This window comes from Chanos chanos, chromosome 3, assembly GCF_902362185.1.
Source record: "Chanos chanos chromosome 3, fChaCha1.1, whole genome shotgun sequence".
Classification (NCBI taxonomy): Eukaryota; Metazoa; Chordata; class Actinopteri; order Gonorynchiformes; family Chanidae; genus Chanos; species Chanos chanos.
The window spans coordinates 13,144,738-13,162,408 of NC_044497.1; the positions used below are offsets into that span (position 1 = coordinate 13,144,738).

Consider the following 17,671-nt stretch of genomic DNA (forward strand, 5'->3'; position numbering starts at 1 on the left):
GCAGGTTTTTGTTATTAGTGATTTCTTAAAGCTATCACATATGAATCTGCCTTCAGGCTCTGTTCTTGGTTCTTTTTTCACAAATCAAATCTCTAAATAAAAAATATGTGATATGATCAAGCTGTTCAGAGCCAGCACAAGTAGGAATATTTCACAAACTAAAAAAAGGAAAAAAAAAAGAAAGAAAAAACCCAGCCATCAAGTTTATCACCTAAAGAACAGAAAGCAGGGCAGACAGAACTACTAATGATAGCTTTGAGCCTTTTTGCTGTTTTTGTCAATGCTTTCCTTTTTTGATCACCCCGCACCCTGGAATTTTAATACTGTCATTGTTTCACTGGAATATGAGTATGTCTGTATGGTGCACGTATATACAATCATTTCTTGAACTGCTGAAGAAAATGGTGAAATCAATAATCATGGCAGTAATGTAAAATTGTATTTTAAAAAGCGTAATTGGAAATGCAACCTTTCAAGTATATAAAGGTAGTATATTGTGAGATTAAGAGCTAACACATACAATAAGGGGTGAGCGAATGTAATGGCAAAACATGACTTCTCAAAGACTGAAGTCAGAGACGGCGAGATGTTGTGCTTTGTTTCTTGCCTCAAAGTATGAAGTGTCCATCTCATTATCAGGCTGAGGTATAAAAGGCATGGACTGGTTCTGCAGGTTGTCCCATTCCAAACCCGCAAAGAATGGATGCTCTTTTAGCTCTGGTGTAAAAAAAAGAAAAGAAAACAAAAGAAAAGAACCAGTATGAATAAAACATCTAGGATGGAGCAATGGGCAGTGAACAGCTCTGGGAAAAGAGAAGAAAAAGATTTCCACCTTCAAGCTCAAATGGAGTATCAGGAAACTAACCTTTCAGCCCTGCCCGTTTGGCCATGTCCATCGTAAGGAGAATTTCTATTGTACTTCTGGCATTCTGCCCAAGCTCTTCTTCACCCTCAGGCCATGGTATATCTGCTCATTTATTATCAAAAAGTAAATTACATAACGTGTAAACTAAACTCTCATTTATCATACTTCAAAGTAGGGCTGCACAATTAATCGAATTAAAATTGAAATCGCGATATGGTCATGTGCGATTGCTAAACCGCAAATGGCTCCAGTTGAATAAAATATATTTATAATACAAAGTGACAACAGAAAATACACATGTCTGATTGGCTGGCAAGTGTCAAGCTTGTATATCTGTACATCTCAGTCATAAATCCAGTCAAAAGATTAATCACCATTTTAAATCAGTGAACCTGCATTCGGCGTAGGCCACCCTACTTCATGTGTTCTTTGCCTCCAATTCGTTCATTCGTTTTCTGGACACCCTGTTTGGCATTACCCTGTACTTCATGACAGCTTAGAGCTTTGCGATGAATTTATGTATAAAAGGAAAAAAAAAAAAAGACAGACGAAAGCTGACCTGAACTAAATCAAACAATTGCTGGTGACTTTACATATGTGACGTTCTGTGAGAAATCCTTTTTTGAAAGGTTCTATATAATTTGTACCGTTTTGTCATTGAGTAGCTGAGTTATTTTAAAGTTTTTATTGAGTTGACATAATTATTTCAAAACATCCTTTTGCAGTGTAGTTCTAAGCCTTTATCTGATTTTAGTCTTGACAACTAAGCAAAAATATGCTAACTTAGATGTTTATCAAATCGTAGTTAAAATCACAATCGCAAAATATTTCCGTCTATCTGCGATTAGATATTTTGACCAGATCGTGCAGCCCTACTTCAAAGTGTAGTAAACATAAGTGTGCAGAACTCAAACAAAAACTGTCAAAAATTATGTTTCTTACACCACTACAAAAAGGAAATCTGAGTGGTGTTCAGTGGTGAGAGAACCCCTACCTCTATTGAGAATGTTTTGGAAGACCAAATGAGGCGTTTCATCATTGAATGGTGGAACTCCTGTAAGGAACTCAAAGAGGCATACTCCCAGTGCCCACCAATCTACCATGAAATCTGGAACCAAACAGAAAACACCTTTAAAAACACACATCACTTTTCCAGTCATGTGGAGTATGATACAGCATAGTGTTAGATTGGCAAAACTACTCTACAATGGTGACAAGAAGCCAAGGTTAATGGTAATTCTGTACAAAAATTGCATAATTTAGCTTTCTGCAAAATCAATACATAATAACACTCAAAAGTCAAATGCTCATTAAACGTGGATTATGCTTTTAATGTCATATCTATTTTCAAAAATGTTTTTTTTTCAAGTGTATAGTTTAAAAAAGAAACATAGAATGTTTAAGTGACAGATCACATCTGGAAGGTGTCCTTTATGTGGGATAAAAGAGGCTAAATAATGCTAAGTGAAAACTGACATCAAGTTCAAAATGAATTTGACTGACGTTTTACTTTCAATGCAGGTGTTGTTGTACTTAGTATTAAGCTGAGAGTGTTTTACTATAATTTCCTCCTGATTTCAAGCAATTACAAGTGGCTACAAATCCCCTCAAAATCTTGAGTTTTCTTTTTCTTTCCCATGAATATCTGAAAGGTAGTTGCACTTTTGTGGTGTGTTTCAAAATCAAAAGCTCTCACTGAGCAAAACAGGAGGAGGCAGAGACAGGATTCTAAAACCCAGATGAAAACTGCATGAACCATCACCTAAATTTCCACATATTCTTTTCTACATGTGTAAAACACTGAATACCCATACGCAATGAAAAGATACAAATCTAGCATATATCACATTTAAAACCTAATGTAAAATTGAAAGTGAAATGTCCAAGAACTAACTAAAGTTAGTGGCAAATTACTGTGTTCAGTTAAATAAGCGAAAAAAATTAAACATTGCATGATAATATAATTCACAGAAATCATCAATGTGAATTACAATATCAGTTTAAAAGTGCCAGCTTCATTTATTTACGTTCCATTTGCCAACATAAATTCCCATAAACTCAGCAGTTGAAAAGGATTCATTTAGGCAAATAAAGTGACAGCAGCCAATCAGGGAAGAAGTGATCCACCTGTTATTTTATATCCACTTATATTAATTCCCTCATACTATTCTACATTATCACAAAAAAGGCAATATAGACAAGCAGCTCGCACATGCACCCACATGTCCATGGCTGAATTTTTAACCTGAACAAATGTGTAACTCACCACACTTCAATCCTGAAACTGAAAACAATGATTGTTAAAGAAATGAGACAATAAGCATGAAAACACAGTGCTCAAACATGATATTATATAGATGATCATTTAGTGTGGAAAAGCAATAAAAATAATATCAAGTTAAAAAAAAAAAAGACATTCAACAGTGTCAGACACATTCTTACCATGAGGTTTGCCTAGGAGAAGTTCTGGGGCTAGGTAGTCAGGAGTTCCTAGGATGGGTGCTCCTTCCACAGGCTCTGGGCCTCTTCGGACACTTTTGGGTGTCCTAAAAGGAGTATGAGACATGACCATTGGCTGTGGAGTCTGGGATAGGAAATAAACATGAGTTAAAGTTATAAGGAGCAAATAACTGGAAAATCATGGCCACTCGGTAGTATTTGCCAGCAAAAACAAAACTGCAACGCAGTAAGCACAACAGCACTAACTTGCAGTGGTGGTTTTTCTGGTATGCCTTCATTGACATGTTTCTGTCTGGCAAAGAAAAAGAAAACACTGACAGCAAAGTGAACAGTCTCTTGTCCTACCTGGCATAGAGAGCTGTTGAAGCTGGGGATTTTTCTCTGTACTGGCGTCATTGCTGTAGGATCACTATGAAAAGAGGCTGACGTGTCCATAAGATCCACTGAACCAATACTGCGACGGGAGCTACAGGACATGTTGGACCGGTTGATAGAGCTACAATAGCTCCTAAAAGCGACCACATTCCTGGGCTTGAGGAAAGAGGGTGATTTGACCATACTGCTGGATAGAGGATGGTGACGGTCCAACAGAGAGCATTCAGACTCACCCCTCTGGGCTATAACCATGCCTTGCTGTGGAGTATTAATAGGGAAAGTTGGTTCCAATTGTGGCAACGGGGGACCTGCAGAAATGTCATTTTCATCCAGTTCCTCAAAGGGTGATGACAGTCCCTCTTTAGGACTAACGTCCCTTCCTTTTGGTGTAGGTGTGGTTGTGATCACAGACATTTCATGTATTGAGCCATTAGAATCCAAACTAAGGCTCCTTTTTAGCTCTGGGCTGTCACTCACTGTTGATGAGAAGCTCAGACTGGCAGAAACTCCAGTGCCCCTTGAAGGCACCTCTTCACATGGTTCTTCTAACTCAGAGAGAAGGTTCTTTGCTACAGTAACTGGACTTGCCTGTTTGGGGACTCCTACCTCACAATGATTTCGCTCGTTCGCTCTAAGTTCGTTCAGTCCAACAGTGGAAAACAGGCCTGTCAAACCTGTCTGAAACTTTAAGTCATTTTCTGGAATTTCGAAACTTCTCTTGTAGTCTGAATCACTCTTTTTGGCTTGAACTTCCATTTGCTCTGGACTTCTATCCACTTTGTCAAACCCCCTCTTCACCGAAGGGGTTGGCCTTATTATGGACTCAGTCCCCACAGCTTGCATAAGACGTGCAGAACGGGCAGTTCTAACACCACCCCCAGCTGACTGACTGAGAAGAGGCTGTGTTTGTGAGACTGCACCTTTTTCAGTGTCATTTATATGGAGCCTCTTCCCCACTGAAACATCTGGTTTCTTCCTGTTGGACAATTCAGCTCCAAAGAACTCAGGATGTCTTCTATGAGGGCGTGCACTCAAGTCAAAGTTATCAAGTGATGTCAGAGCAGTATCCCTGCCTGAAAATTGGATTTCATCTCTGTGTATCTCTTCCAGCGCTGTAGAAGCATTGTTTTTCGTTGTTTTGTCAGTACCCCCCTTTCCACACTGATATGGAATGTTTTCATGGTCATTAATTTCCTACACAGGGGACACAAAGACCACGGTAATTTAAAAATGTATGCAATATGCAACCAGTGTGTTATTGTCTAATGAGGAGTATAACATTGAATCATGACATCTGTTAAGGAATATAACAACTAACTGTCACCTGCTCATCCTCCCATAGTGGACTCACACAGCTCTCAGAGTCAGTAGTGGAGGGGAAAAGACATAAATGACCGCTGCTTACACTGTTCAAAACCCTCTTCCTAGACTTCATCAGCCTGGGGGTTAGGTTCTTGGCCAACACCTCTGGGCTGAACACACTGTTGGATACTGAAACAGACTTAACATTACATTTTTGCAAACAAATTTATTGCAATTTAGAAGTCTCAGAGAGTATTTGACTTATTTTAACCATACGCATATTAATGTGGCAGCAGGATGACTTGGCATCAAAACAGAATTAACTCAAATGAAAAACTAACTTATGCCAACACTTAAAGTGAAGAGATGTGCGAATACAAAAGTTTGAAGTTATATTATGTTATATTAATAAATGCCAAACAGACAACATTGTGTGAAGAATGCTAACTGAACTTTCTTGAGACATGTAGTGTAACCTGAAATTCTACAATACTTCATGTGGTAACAGCACATACCAAGAGCTCGGGTACAGCAGGCAGGGGAATAAGAGTGTTCTTTCTTCTTCCTCAAGAGAGGTGAACAAAGGGAACTCTTCCGCATCTCCACTTTCCCACAGGACATGGGGCTGAGAACAGCCGAGGCACTACAATGCCGCTTACTCTCAGTCACTGGAGTATTCTTGACAACCAAACCAAACCAAACCAAACCAAACCAATAAAACAATTGTTTTAAAACAGGAACATCATCTGACATTTCAAAGGGATAATTACTATGTAAATTGTTTATGCGGAATAACTTATTAAGTGAGATAACAAGAAATATGCAGATTACTGCTGTTATTATTTTACTCACAAGACCAAGTGAGCTTATCAATGAGAGGACTTGTCCAGGAGTTCTGAAATAATCTTTCTTCGGTTTTGCCAAAGATGGCGTTGTCAAAATATCCACAAGATTCAGCTCTAAGAGATATGCAAAATAAAAATGCACTAATGACCACTACTTTAAATGCGAAAAGTAAAAGATAACTCACATTTCACAACATACATACCTCTGTCAAGCTTAACCTTAGAGAGGCCAAAATCAGTCAGTTTAATGTGGCCCTCATTGGAAATAAGCATGTTGTCTGGTTTCAGGTCCCTGTGCAAAGAGCTTTGTGTTAATTAATTTGGTAATACGCAAAACTCAATAAAAATAATAATACAAAAATCTCAAGCTTGCTAGGGTTTGAGAATTCAATCTGGGATACCTGTGAATTATTCCATGTCGATGGAGATAATCCAGAGCGAGTGCAACCTCTGAGATATATTTCACTGACATGTCTTCCTCAAAATACCCATAGATGTGTAGCAGTGACTTTACATCACCTCCAATTAGGTATTCCATTACCTTTAGACAAATATTAAAGATTAATGAATAGTTAGAAGAATTCCTACAATTAAATTTGAAACAGGAAGTTTTAACTACGCTTACCAAATATACTTTCGTCGCTGTTTGAAGGGAATAGTACAAGTGCACGATGAACGGGCTTTTGCTTAGAGCCAAAGCATCTCTTTCTGCCTTCATCTGACTGGTCATATTTTTGTCGACCATGTCTGCTTTCTTCACCACCTGGGAAATTTCCATTAAAATTGAATCATTACATTCTACTCGTGAGATCAATAATAAACGACATGCATAAACATAGTCAGCATTATGTGTTTATTACCGAGGCAATTTATACCTGAGGCACAACAACAAAACTTTAGTTTAAGAACTTTACTCCAGCTTTGGGTGGTGTCTAAGTCGCTTCGGTTCCATGAACAATATTTCTTTTTAAATTCCACTTTAGCATGCTAATGATAATGATAATGATAGTTACATAGTATTTACTTAACGTTACCTTTATTGCATATAATCTTGAGTTGCATTTTTTCCTTGCAAGATAAACCTTTCCAAATGCACCACGACTTATAGGTTTCACCACAACGAAGTCTTCTATGGAAGGAGGTTTAGGAACTTCGACAGTAGTGACTCCACACGGGGCTGAACTTTGTATTATTTGCTCTTGAACCTCCATTACTGACTACTTGTTAAATTCGATCGAAATACTGTTGCTACTGAGTAAAGTCAATACAGAATCTATTTGGCCAACGTTGGCTAACCAGCTAACCGGGGTTGTTTTGAAAATTTGAAATACGCTCTCAGTTTGGGGTCCTACGTGTGACGCACTAATAGGTAATCTATGAGGGGATTGAATTTCAGGAGCTTTGGTCAAATTTTCTCTTTAATAAACTCTGATTCGTCTTTGATGTATACATTTTATTTATTTTTCGGGCATACTGAGGGCTATGCATGATACTTTATCTCTGTATGCTTATCATGAATATAAATCGGGCATAACTTTGGACTACTATGGTAATATGTGGTGCGCAGTAGCCTACCGTCCACAGATCCTACTTTGCAAGTAGGTCGAACTGCGGGTTTTTTGGTAATGGAATACTGTACAACCCCACATTATCTGTTTTACTATCGGGCCCTGATCCGTATCACCTGTCCAGTCACTGGACAGTGCCTTTTGCGTATCAAAAGGGTACACAAACTGCTATATCCGCATGTTAATTTAGTACATATATCGGGCAAATTAGCATTTTTCGCTGTTGCAAATGCACTGTGTCACTTAAAACACATCATGTAAATTATATATGTAAAAGTAATTTTGTTGTATATCAGATATCACTGTGTACCCCAACAGAGGTGCAGTATAATATTTTCTAAATGTGTGTTTAAAATAATAGTCTTTCACCACTGAGGGGGGAAAAGGTTTTGATAAAACGAATTATTCATTAAATAAAAAATATTTCAGTGCCGACAACTTGACTGGTCAGAAAACAATTATCCGGTGAAGATCGCTTTGATTTTCAAGATAATTAAGAGGTTTTGAGCTATATCAGTTGCTGAGTATTTTCTGGTTATTTTTCTTAAAACATGGTTACCTCTCTCAATTCTCTGAATTACTTGTGATTTGTGTAGAATGATGCGTCTTTAAAAGTGTGCACTTGTCTTTAGCTCAACATTTCTGCGCAGGTCGACATGAGGAGAATTTGGCCTTAGTGTTCAAATGACTGTGAAAAGCAAGCGTTTTTCAAAATGCACATACACTTTCCTGCAGCAGCAACTGGCCTCAGTTATTCTCCGAAATCTAGAAATCTGGCTATGTGTTGGAAACCCAGAATACGTTCAAATTTGTAGGGAAAATTGTCCGTTCTGAATATGACGTAACAGTTTTGCAACCGGTAGTGATCGCTTGTCAACTTGCCCTTATTGGCATGCTAGCATCATCTTTTGTTAGCTAAGGTTGCCGGCAAGCGCAGCTGTAGTACAGTTGTCAAGTTAAGTAAGAGTGGAAAACAAAAGGATAGGAGGTGGTGTGAATTTAGTCTTGACAGCGGTATATCAGAGCTGTCCCTACAAAGGCACACTCGGTAATCTGGAGTAATGTTTTCTTTATCGGCGTATTTTCAGCCACAGGTAATTGGAAATGTTTTATACCGTTATCCATGTGAATCGAGACTGATAAGCGAATCGGGATATCTGTAACTTTATAACATATTCTACCGAGACTTGGGAAAGGAAGGCTAAATTAAGTGTACTTTGCTGGTGATGTTTACCGAACTAAGTCTTTTTAGGGGATTCCCAGTAAACTGAATATTTTTGGGCTGAATGTATACATAACTGTTCGCTTGGTGGGTGAGTTAGCATTAGCACAGTTAGGTTAACATTTGTCCTGTTGGTGATTGTTCGCTAACTTGTAAGCTTCAGTGATAAATTCTGCCGATGTAACACAAGTCTAGAATTAAGACAAGACTGCTATTGGCACATGAGAACAAAACCTTACCAGTTTAATTTACAGTGACAGAGTACAGCTGGCTAATAGGCTTCTTGACTGTAGCTGTCTCTAGCTTGGTGATTAACCTAACCTAACAGTTTACTTAATATGTAAATTTACGTATCTTTTGAGCTGGTAAATTAGTGATTTGGCTAATCTGGTATAGGTCGATATGTAAACTATCTTGATATATAACTTCTAATCGATGGAATTTATTCTGTCCTGTAATCTCTGTTACCCTTATGGTAACAAATGAATATTCTTTGCCAGTTTAGCTTACGAAACGTTAGCTTACTGGCTGACATAATTTGATAGTTGTCCGGAGTTTTGATGCTGAGTTGATTGGAAAGGGATTTCGCGATATGTAAGCGATACAACACACAGCAGAACTAATTTTAGAGCTAATTTGAGTGACCTATGTATTAGCTAAACTTTAACTAGCTGGCTAGCTGTTTGGCTAGCGATAGATACAGTTATGCAACTGCATGTCACGGTCGCTTACACAACCATGGGGTATCTTTATGAACTCCAGAGCTGTATGCAGGAGAGTTAAAATTATGCCAAAAAAAACTAATTAGACCTATATTTTCTGTCCAGTGGCAGCTTGCACGCTAGCTACAAGACTGCCATATGACCCAAGCCTCAAAAGTCTTATCACCAGGATGAATTTGTTATACAGTTCACTGAAACTGATTGTCTATAATTTAGTAGCTACTCGACTTATATTGTTGCTGACTTATAGGCCATTATCTGGTCACTTATTATAAAGTTCTATAGCCCATTGTTGTCCGGGTAACTTCTCCTTTAAATTTAAACCATTATTTAACATGAAAAATTTACATGTCCTGTAGGTGACAGCATTCACGCTCATTAGAGACCTTTTATAACCTTTTATATCTATGTGTGTCATACGCTACAGGTAACTGTGCCCCTGAGCCAGCTTATCAATGCCCTCCATTCCCTCAAGAGCTCCGCCAGTTCTGCCGCCACTGCCTCAGTTCAGAGTCTACAAAGAGAACGCATACCAGATCAAGACCTTCCTCATGAGGTAGCTATAGTTAAGAAAAAATGGCATGTATTTTTCTTCCAAAACACACCATTTCTTCAAACACAGTGTTGGATATATGTAAATAGTGTGTACACTGATCCAGCAGAGTGTGGAAAGCTTTCAAATAGGCGGCTTTTACTTGTTTTATGCTGAGTCCTAATTTTTTGATGGTTGTTATTTTTCACCCTTTCATTCAGAACCAGCCGTAAAATGCCCGTTTCTTTTATTGGGCTATGGACAGTTATTGGGTCCAAATCAAAAAGAATGCACTTACAGAGACATCTGGCTTTGGCGGAAAACTGCCTTAGTGACATCTCTCCAGTACAGCTGTAAGATTGTCACTGCTTTTAGTCAGCTTAATCACCTCTCTATGACTGTGTGTCAACAGCCTAAACTAAACCTCAGGGACCTGGGCCTATCAGATCTGAAATTAGGGCAGCTGGATGACCTGATGAACAGGCTGCTGCCTAGATCATTGCCAGTCGAGAGTCCAGCCTGTAATGCTGAGAATGTCACAACAAATTGGAAGATGTCCCACGTTTCTACAGATTCGTTCTTTCATAATAAACATGGTAAGGGTGTTCTTAATTATGTTCTGCACAAGGGCAAAATTACTCATCAAGGTCACCTTATGAAGTAGAGGTGGATATTCTCACACATTGTAAAAGTAAATTTTGATATTTTGCAATGAATAGAAATGATTTGTAATGGACATTTCCTGGTGCACCTCAGCCTACTGTAATAAAGAGGCAGAAGTGTGATTGAAAGAGTGGACATTTTAATAAACATAGTTGCAGACTGATGTTTCAGTGGACACTGCTTCCCTCAGAGTCAAGCCATAATTTTATTCAGTTAAAGTGTGTGAAAGTGAAGTTACGTCAATACTAATGAAGTTACTGCAATTGGGTAGCAGAACTTTCAATGTAATGCTTATGCCATAAATCAACCAACACCAAGCTGAGGTTTCCCAAAAAGGCTCCAGAGAATTTACATTGACATCTTTAGACCACCGGACAAGCATGTTGCAGAAAGTACACACAAACTACTACAGATGTCTTTGTCCTTTCGCTGGAATATTGTGGATGTAATGGGTCTGTGTTTGGTATTCATAGGGTTTTCTCACAGAAATACTGGACTTTTCGGTTCTCCAGTGCTCCACAGGCAGAGGCATAGTCCTCTCCAGGCGGTCTGTTCTGATCTTCAGCACTGGCAAGGTAATGAAGAAAACTACAACCCACTAACACATGCACAACTATGAGAAAAACTGTGCCCCACTATCACATAACTTGTTTCTCTTAACATGTTTAGTTGTGTACTTGTTATTTTATAGGACTTTGTGTACCTGTTGTAACAGAATGGAATAGTGACTGCTAAGCATTTGTTTATTTGTTCATTTATTGATTGAGAACGTTTTTATTTCCTCATTTCACTTTTTTTCTTGTTCTGCAGGCTGGATCCAAAATAGAGGGTTTAAAACTCTAAGGTCCAAAACTAGGCGTCTGCAGGCTGGTTATGAGGCACCAGCAGAACCAGAGGGTTACACACCAGCCTTTATGAAGGTCAGTCATGTGTACTTGTATTTCAGTATTGACTATGACTTCACTTTTCTTTTACCTCTGCTGGCAGAATGGGTCAGTGTTTGAACTTTGCTCTTAAGTGTGATTGGTCTCATGATATTCTCTCTTTCTCTCTCTCTTTCAATCTCTCTCTCTTTCTCTCTAACAAAATTCTCTCTCTCTCTCTCTCTCTCTCACTGATTTTACTTGCACAGGGTCTCCTGAAGGATAAACCAGAGGCGGATAGTCTTGATCAGATAATAAAGCAAAGGAACTTATCAGACACTCAGCAGGATGCCTTTAAGGCTGGCTTCACAGAGGGTTTCATGAAAGCCCAAACACTGACACAAAGAACACAAGGCATGAGTTTGGATTTACATACACATTCATTAACAGTTTTCTCTCATGTGGTAATAGTGATACCATTCTCTTCTGCTTACCCACAGTGGTATAAACTGAGGGTTACCTCATTTCATAAATATTTAACATTTAGTTTTTAAATAAGTAGCCTCACTGGTTAGGCTTTACAGCAAAAACAGAGTGTGTACACCTTTGGATTGTCAGAAGGTGGTGCTGTTGAGGTGACTCAGAACACTAAGATGAAAATGTGAAAATGTTGTCTTCAATCTTTTTATGACAGACTCGCTTAAGAGGACAAGGTTGGTTTTACTTGTCCTCCTTCTCGTTGGCATTTATGGGCTATCAAGAACCCCATTCCTCTCGGGTAAAGGCTCCTTTTCTGATACTGGTTTGTTTCCTGTTTTATTCCCTTTCTACACTTGTATTAATAGCATTCGCTCATCAACTGCTAAGTTATGTCATGCTGTAAGAACAGAGGAAAAAAATAGGATAATGATGTTACCTTAATAAACATTGCTGAAATTCTGCACATTAAGACTTTTGAGATAATTATCATGATGCTGGATACCATATTTTCTCAGATTTTACCAACCAGGAACACTTTGTAAGGTGACAGATACTTCCAAAACTAGAAGAAAAAGCAATAATTAAAATGTGAAAGCATTTACTATTGCTTATACCATGGTTATCACATTTCACTTGAGGTCTTGTTTTTGATTATCTAACATGGATGTCTTGATCATATGACAGTTCGCTTCCGTACCACCTCTGGCCTGGATTCTGCAGTGGATCCCATTCAGATGAAGAATGTCACATTTGAACATGTAAAAGGAGTTGAAGAAGCGAAAAATGAGCTTCAGGATGTTGTTGAATTCCTGAGAAACCCACAGAAGTTCACAGCTCTTGGTGGAAAGTTACCTAAAGGTGAATCTTTCATTAGTCTCTGCAGTATAGTTTACTTCTGGTTGAAAATGGATTCTAAGGTCTATAATAATGTTTCAGTTTTGGTTTTATTCTAACTTTTATCTGCTTACCATCAGGTATCCTCCTTGTGGGTCCTCCTGGAACAGGAAAGACTCTCCTTGCCAGAGCTGTTGCAGGGGAAGCAGATGTACCCTTTTACTATGCATCAGGCTCAGAATTTGATGAGATGTTTGTGGGTGTAGGAGCGAGTCGAATCAGGAACCTCTTCAGTGAGTAGTCAGGTCTACTGGGCGTTTGTGATGGCATAGCAGTGTGGCAAAATTGCCCTAACAGTAACTGAACACGGCAATGCCTTTCTAGATTAGATCTAAAGTTCATCTGTCTCTATGTACTGTTGAAGCTGCTAAAAAAAAATTGATTTTTTTTTTTTTTTAACTGTTACAGATTGAATGTTTCATTGAATAATCTACATTCTCCCCTTTTTATAGCAGCCGCTCTAAAACATTCTGTGATTTTTGTATGTTGTTATCTGTCTCACAGAGGAGGCAAAAGCCAATGCACCCTGTGTCATTTTCATTGACGAGTTGGACAGTGTGGGTGGAAAGAGAATTGAGTCTCCTATGCACCCCTACTCACGACAGACTATCAACCAGCTGCTTGCTGAAATGGATGGGTTAGTGGTGTTGCAATTAATGTTGAACTTGGAACATGGATGCTTGTTTTTTTTTTTGATGTATTATCCGAGCTCAAATGGTGCTTTGATATTTGCAGGTTTAAACCTAATGAGGGGGTCATCGTGGTTGGCGCCACAAACTTTGCAGAGGCTTTGGACAAGTACGTTCAGTGTTGAAAAGCTTGCTCCATAGGTCCCTCTGACCTGGATTTTACTCATAGGCTACTATATCTCTGATTGTATGCCAAGTCTTAAAGGTTCCCAGGGTCATTTTCACATTGGTGGATTTCAGCTTAACAATGTAAAAGCATACTCAAAATGTCTGTCACATGGTCAAAAGAAAAATAAGGTGGTTTTTTTTTTTGTTGTTTTTTTTTTCTTTAGATCAAATGATCCTAGTTTTGTGGAATCCCTGTAATCCTCAGTCACTAATGTGTGTGGTCTTTCTATTAGGCTTATAGATCTTTGTGTATGTGTTTGTTTGTTTTAAGTGCTTTGGTGAGACCAGGAAGGTTTGATATGCAAGTTACAGTTCCAAGGCCAGATGTGAAAGGACGTACAGAGATTCTTAAATGGTATCTGAAGAAAATCAAAGTGGATTCTGGTGAGTACTTCATGTAAATCTGGTTGAAACTGACATACACTCAAGCAGCTTTAAGGCTGCTTATGCCCTTATGCTCTCAAAGTTTGTGAGCTGTACATTCAAATATTAGATTATTAGGCTCAGAGATCTTGTGTGTTTAAATTAGGTGTCCATTAAAAAGAGTGCAACCTGTTTGTGTTTTGTAGCTGTGGATGCAGAGATCATTGCTAGGGGAACTGTGGGCTTCTCTGGGGCAGAGCTGGAGAATCTGGTGAACCAGGCAGCGCTGAAGGCTGCTGTGGATGGGAAGGACATGGTTACTATGAAGGACCTAGAATTTGCAAAGGACAAGATCCTCATGGGTGAGCATGTGAAAGAGATTAGAGCCAGAGAGCCCCAGAGTGAAGGAAATTACATTCTTTCTTAACCTCACTTCCCCTCTCACCATTTCTCACAGGCCCTGAACGTAGGAGCGTTGAGATAGACAAGAAAAACAAGACCATCACAGCATATCATGAGTCTGGGCATGCCATTGTGGCATATTACACCAAAGATGCCATGCCCATCAATAAAGCCACCATCATGCCTCGGGGACCCACTCTGGGCCATGTGAGCAGATTACATTTCTCGTTATTGCTTCAACCTATAGAAGTCTCCCTTAAGCACAGCAGCTGTTTACACAGATGTACCCATAATTTCAGAATACAGCCTTTCACATACTCACTAAACTGCAGAGTATGGTGTAAAACGATATAACTGCATCAGTAGTATTAATCTCGTTCAATTTGCTGGTGTGACCAATCCTTTTGGGCTGGTTATGTAATGGCCCTTGATCCTAATCTGCCCCCAGGTGTCTATGCTCCCCGAAAATGACCGCTGGAGCGAAACTCGTGCTCAGCTTCTCGCACAAATGGACGTCAGCATGGGGGGCAGAGTCGCAGAGGAGCTTATATTCGGGGATGAAAACATCACCACTGGTAGGCTAAAGGTTTTTGTTGCAGCAGACAGGTGGATTCCCGAGCAGTTCTGCTTATTTATAACTACATCTCTTTTGTGATTTTCACAGGAGCATCCAGTGACTTTGATGGGGCAACTAAAATAGCAAAAATGATGGTGACCCGATTTGGAATGAGTGACAAGGTGTGTGCACTACAGTGTATGAATAGTTCAAAGCACTACTCTAAAGGGTAACTCCAAGGGAAAAACAATGTGGAGAAACCCCTAATGGTTCTTACGAAATGTCTGAGCCAACAGGACAAATTGTTCCAAAAAGATTATTCAGCTAACCTGAGTTAAGTAAATAAAAAAATGTAGTTATATGCAATGATATAGAGGAGATCATGTCGCTGAGTTTGGTGTCTAAGTTCCAAGTTGACAAAGCCATTTTATGTACAGATAGCAATGTCATAAGAATTTTGACAGTCGAATACCTTTTTTGTAAAGCAAGGTCTTCAGGGGAGAAAAAAAAAAGCAGTGCCTGACTGAGTTTTCCACATGATCAGTAGCATTGCAGCCAGTTAGTGTGAGCTCACACATTCCAGACTTAAATCTGGGCTTCGTTCTAATCCCTTCATCTGCTCCGTGTTCAGGCATAGACCTTTGATTTGAACAACGTAACTCCCATTCAGGGCCAATACCTTACTCTGCTTTTGACTTACAACAAATCCCAAGAGAAGATCTAAGTGAAATCTCAGTAAAATCAGTGATTTATTGCTGTTTATTTGGTCTGTTATGTTTCATAAACCTGTTATCTACGAATTGCATTTCCAGACTCTGAAATGTCTGTGTAGATGCTGTCATGTAAATGTGATTGGTCAAATTTAAGTGCATCTAAACACTCTCCTCTGCTGTCCTGATCCAGCTGGGAGTCATGACCTACACAGACTTGTCCAAACAAAGCCCAGAGACGCAGGCTGCTGTTGAGCAGGAGGTCAGGATGCTGCTACAGGTAAGCCTCCTCATGCCTTTACTGAACACCTAGTAAGGTGTAATGAGTGGTTTAGCTCTCTTTTCAGTTGTGCACTTTTCTTTTCTTTTATGGATTTACTAAACACTTTGATTCCTTTTGCTGTTTTTTTTCTCTCAGGATTCCTATGAACGTGCAAAGAAACTTCTCAAGACCTACAGCAAGGAGCATAAGAAACTTGCAGATGCCCTCTTGACATATGAGACTCTGGATGCTAAGGAGATCCAAATGGTCCTAGAGGGCAAATCATTGGATCCTAGATGATGGTGCATTTCATCTGTATAAATATGAAACTGTACAGTGAAGCCTCTACCAAGAAGTCGTTGTTTTTCCTCTTTCTCTGAATACAAGCAAGGCAAAAAAATTGTTTCAGCCAACACATAATTTTTATCATTCATAGAACATGTTCACAGAGGTCTCCTCAAATCCACATATCACAAATATCCTCTTGCCTTTGTCAGTCTAAGCTGTCGTAGTACCAGAGGAGACTAATATTTTTGCCATATTTGCATCAAATCAATTTTTTACCCTGAGATCAAGAAACAAGTTTGCCCTGAATTTAATTCTCATTTGTAGATTCCCTGACAATGGTTAATGGACTTCCAGGGTTGTCACAAACCATCCAATTGTGTACAATATGCTGCCCTGCTATAAGCAAAGATGCTGTACTTTATGGCTATTCACCAGGCTTATTATTGGGTCAGTTCTTTGCTGTTTTAAAATGAAATGTCTGATGAATCGTTTAAACAGAGGCAAAATTGTTTGGTTGCAAAGGAACTTTTAGGTCACCTCAGATATTTCTTGAAATTATGATGTAAGTATATTAAAATGTTTTCCTCTACTCACAGAAAACTCCATGTGATTGGATGAATGTAATCAGATACACAGATTTTACTATACAATTTAAAATAATGTGATACTGGTATGGATTGAATTTAAAGTACCTCCCTTTGATGCCAAGGTCAAATCTATGAAACAGGAATCGCAAACAACTGGTAGAGTTGGACATTGTCCTTACATCACAGTCCTGATTTTTAAATGCAGTAAAAATTACTGCATGTAAACTGCAGTCAAGGATAACTGACCACAGTTTGGTTCATCCAGTACTCTATTTATTTGTGTAGAATGTCATGGGTGTGCCATTGCTGTAAGTTTTAGGTCCACATATGCTACTTTACTGTATTCTGTGAATTGAAAAGGCAATGTGAGGAAAACACTGTATATAAGTGTGTATAATACCTGTGCTGTGTGTGTTCTTTTTAAATTAAACCCATGCTTGGATCTGTTTCTCACATTCAGAAATGGAATTGGGTGATGCGCAAATGAATAAAGTCTATTCAAATATCTATCATGGCCTTCTTGGGTTACATTTGCAGCTTGTCAGCTACTGAAAATTAAACAATTTTACAGGAGCAATACCATGAGTATTATTTGCTTTTTCAACAAACCATACTTAAATTGCATTGGAAATAAACAATGCATGGTTGTTCAACACTTTTTACTTAAAAGATGACAATAATGAGCAATTGCTTCATCGTCCCACTCAAAATAATGAGAAAATTGTCCTTGATTACTCTACTCTGAATTGTCTCCTTCATTCCCTCTAAATTTGACTACACTAATGGTAGAACAAGCTCCATGTCAACAAGAAGAAGGGAAAATGGTTCCATTGTTTTCATTGCTTTTCTTTTTTT

General features: G+C 38.7%; 2 protein-coding genes across 4 annotated transcripts; one reads left to right on the top strand and one right to left on the bottom strand.

Moving 5' to 3' along the window:
• Positions 1-559: 559 nt before the first annotated feature.
• Positions 560-6,348, bottom strand: mastl (microtubule associated serine/threonine kinase-like). Its single transcript, XM_030769651.1, has 11 exons — positions 6,249-6,348; positions 6,051-6,139; positions 5,855-5,961; positions 5,518-5,680; positions 5,025-5,191; positions 3,671-4,894; positions 3,308-3,449; positions 3,132-3,149; positions 1,860-1,973; positions 866-967; positions 560-717 (listed from the first exon to the last, which is right to left on the bottom strand). The coding sequence occupies exons 1-11, from the start codon at positions 6,317-6,319 to the stop codon at positions 560-562; spliced, it is 2,355 nt and encodes a 784-aa protein (XP_030625511.1). The 5' UTR covers positions 6,320-6,348.
• Positions 6,349-8,337: 1,989 nt separating this feature from the next.
• LOC115807320 (ATP-dependent zinc metalloprotease YME1L1) lies at positions 8,338-17,323 on the top strand. 3 transcript variants are annotated; one of them, XM_030768236.1, is made up of 18 exons: positions 8,338-8,509; positions 9,787-9,915; positions 10,304-10,487; positions 11,028-11,129; positions 11,365-11,474; positions 11,687-11,831; positions 12,112-12,219; positions 12,582-12,755; positions 12,872-13,024; positions 13,296-13,428; positions 13,527-13,589; positions 13,920-14,032; positions 14,218-14,373; positions 14,469-14,620; positions 14,862-14,988; positions 15,078-15,151; positions 15,873-15,959; positions 16,098-17,323. In XM_030768236.1, the coding sequence occupies exons 1-18, from the start codon at positions 8,477-8,479 to the stop codon at positions 16,239-16,241; spliced, it is 2,187 nt and encodes a 728-aa protein (XP_030624096.1). In that variant the 5' UTR covers positions 8,338-8,476; the 3' UTR covers positions 16,242-17,323. The 3 variants fall into 3 exon arrangements, with proteins under 3 accessions (XP_030624096.1, XP_030624097.1, XP_030624098.1); XM_030768237.1 differs by having other exon boundaries at positions 12,112-12,195; XM_030768238.1 differs by lacking the exon at positions 11,028-11,129 and having other exon boundaries at positions 12,112-12,195.
• The last annotated feature ends 348 nt before the right edge of the window (positions 17,324-17,671 follow it).

Excerpts from the sequence above, each read along its gene's own strand:
- mastl (XM_030769651.1), bottom strand. The coding sequence starts at position 6,319 with ATGTCAGTGAAATATATCTCAGAGGTTGCACTCGCTCTGGATTATCTC. Across the intron at positions 5,962-6,050 it reads TAAGGTTAAGCTTGACAGAG|AGCTGAATCTTGTGGATATT; the intron begins GTATGTATGTTG and ends CATATCTCTTAG. Across the intron at positions 5,192-5,517 it reads CTGCTGTACCCGAGCTCTTG|TATCCAACAGTGTGTTCAGC; the intron begins GTATGTGCTGTT and ends AGTCTGTTTCAG.
- LOC115807320 (XM_030768236.1), top strand. The coding sequence starts at position 8,477 with ATGTTTTCTTTATCGGCGTATTTTCAGCCACAG. Across the intron at positions 10,488-11,027 it reads GTTCTTTCATAATAAACATG|GGTTTTCTCACAGAAATACT; the intron begins GTAAGGGTGTTC and ends TGGTATTCATAG. Across the intron at positions 15,960-16,097 it reads AGGTCAGGATGCTGCTACAG|GATTCCTATGAACGTGCAAA; the intron begins GTAAGCCTCCTC and ends TTTTTCTCTCAG.